General features: G+C 37.2%; 1 protein-coding gene across 10 annotated transcripts in view; it reads left to right on the top strand.

Moving 5' to 3' along the window:
• dlg1b (discs large MAGUK scaffold protein 1b) overlaps window positions 1-2,500 on the top strand; it is a 79,168-nt gene that overhangs the window by 58,378 nt on the left and 18,290 nt on the right. For all 10 annotated transcript variants that reach the window (XM_083928147.1, XM_083928155.1, XM_083928153.1 and 7 more), the window contains 2 exons: window positions 1,139-1,271; window positions 2,340-2,496. In XM_083928147.1, coding sequence (XP_083784273.1) covers window positions 1,139-1,271; window positions 2,340-2,496 — 290 coding nt within the window. The remainder of the gene's footprint in view (window positions 1-1,138; window positions 1,272-2,339; window positions 2,497-2,500) is intronic.

The following is a 2,500-nucleotide window of genomic DNA, read 5'->3' as shown; positions in this document are numbered from 1 at the left end:
CGCGTAGCGCTTTAGCTGATATTTAGATTTAGATTCAATTTGACTGTTTTTTATGAAGTTATTTTTTAATTATTTAATAATTGATTCAGTATTTTTCAGATATTTCACTTTTTATTTTCAGGTATTTTGCTTTTTTCTTGACTTTTTCACAGATTTTATTCAGAAAGTTCAGATATTTCACTTTTTTAATGCAGTTGACTTAATAATTTAAATATTTCACTGGATGAAAATTTCTTCATTTTCATCGATTTTACCATTTTGTAACATTTAATATTATTTTTCATAATTTTAATTAATCAATTTTAAATATTTTACTCATGATTTCCACAAAACCAACCTTTTTTAAAATATTTTACTTGTTTTTATTTTTTAATAATTTAATTCATATTTTCACATATTTAAAAATACTTTTCATCTTTATTTTCATATATTTTTTAACATTTTGTAATATTTAACATTATTTTTCATATATTTAAATTATGAATTTCAAATATTTTATTAACAATTTCCACATATTTAAATTTTTTAAATAATATTTGCATCTTATCTTTAACATATTTTGCCTTATTTAATTTAATTATTAATAATTAAATTAATTTTATTTTCTGATATTTTACGAATAATTTCCGTAAATTTCACTTTGTTTTTGAGTATTTATCTTATATTTTATTTCATTTTTCTGATCATTTACTGTTTAATATTACAGAATAACAGGAGTGATATTAATAACTTTATATTTATATTAATATCTGTTAAATGTAAATATAGTGTGTGAACTCTCACAGCCGTAAAAACACAATAATAATATTAAAGCATTCTGTGTGAAACGTGTGTCGGTGGTTTCCGTGGAAACACCCGGGAACAGACCCGGTTTAGTTTCCGACCCCCGCGGCTCCTCGTCCAATCAGGAGGTAACAGGAGCCTCCAGGTGAGAGCAGGTGAGGACGGGAGAGGACGCCGGCGTGACCTCGCTCGCCACGGACGCCTTAAAGCCTCCTCCTCCGTGTGTGTGTGTGTGTGCCGTGTGTGTGTGCGCCGGAGCCTGACGCGCGTGTGTGTGACGTGTGTGTCGGGCCCTGACGCGTGTGTGTGTGTGCCGTGTGTGTGTCGGAGCCTGACGCGTGTCTCTGTGTCGCAGCGTTCTCGCAGCACATGGAGAACCATATCAGCCCCCCCGCCCTCCTGGCCGGGCAGCCCCTCCCCCCGCCGGCCTCCTCCGGACGCTACTCCCCGCCCCCGAAGAGCACGCCGGGAGACGAGGACGTGACGCGGTGAGACTCACACACACACACACACACACACACACACACGTGATTGTTTCAGTGTCTGAGGACGAGGCAGGGACGGTTTGTGTGTTTGTTTGTGTTTGTTTGTGTTTGTTTGTTTGTTTGTTTATGTTTGTTTATGTGTTTGTTTGTGTGACGCTGAAGAAGAAGAACGACAAAAACAAACAAACTCATTTGAACAAAGACACCGTCACGTTTTTACTGTGTGACCAAAGACTTTGACTCCACTGAGACATGAAACAGGCTGAAGATGCAAAATGACTGAAAACAGATGCAAAATGACTGAAAACAGAAGCAAAATGACTGAAAACAGAAGCAAAATGACTGGAAACAGAAGCAAAATGACTGAAAACAGAAGCAAAATGACTGAAAACAGATGCAAAATGACTGAAAACAGAAGCAAAATGACTAAAAACAGATGCAAAATGACTAAAAACAGAAGCAAAATGACTGAAAACAGATGCAAAATGACTGAAAACAGAAGCAAAATGACTGAAAACAGAAGCAAAATGACTGAAAACAGATGCAAAATGACTGAAAACAGAAGCAAAATGACTGAAAACAGAAGCAAAATGACTAAAAACAGAAGCAAAATGACTAAAAACAGATGCAAAATGACTGAAAACAGAAGCAAAATGACTAAAAACTGAAGCAAAATGACTGAAAACAGAAGCAAAATGACTGAAAACAGATGCAAAATGACTGAAAACAGAAGCAAAATGACTAAAAACAGAAGCAAAATGACTGAAAACAGAAGCAAAATGACTGAAAACAGAAGCAAAATGACTGAAAACAGATGCAAAATGACTGAAAACAGAAGCAGAATGACTGAAAACAGAAGCAAAATGACTGAAAACAGAAGCAAAATGACTGAAAACAGATGCAAAATGACTGAAAACAGATGCAAAATGACTAAAAACAGAAGCAAAATGACTGAAAACAGATGCAAAATGACTGAAAACAGATGCAAAATGACTAAAAACAGATGCAAAATGACTGAAAACAGATGACTCCTGATGAGGGAGGATGATTGACAGCTGTGTCGTCCAATAGGGAGCCCAGGAAGGTGGTTCTGCACAGAGGAGCCACGGGATTGGGCTTCAACATCGTGGGCGGGGAGGACGGAGAGGGCATCTTCATCTCCTTCATCCTCGCAGGAGGACCAGCAGACCTGTGCGGAGAGCTGAGGAAGGGGGACAGGCTGGTGTCTGTGC

This window comes from Echiichthys vipera (genome assembly GCF_963691815.1).
Source record: "Echiichthys vipera genome assembly, chromosome: 15".
Lineage (NCBI taxonomy): Eukaryota > Metazoa > Chordata > Actinopteri > Perciformes > Trachinidae > Echiichthys > Echiichthys vipera.
This window is presented reverse-complemented; position numbering and strand designations above follow the sequence as displayed.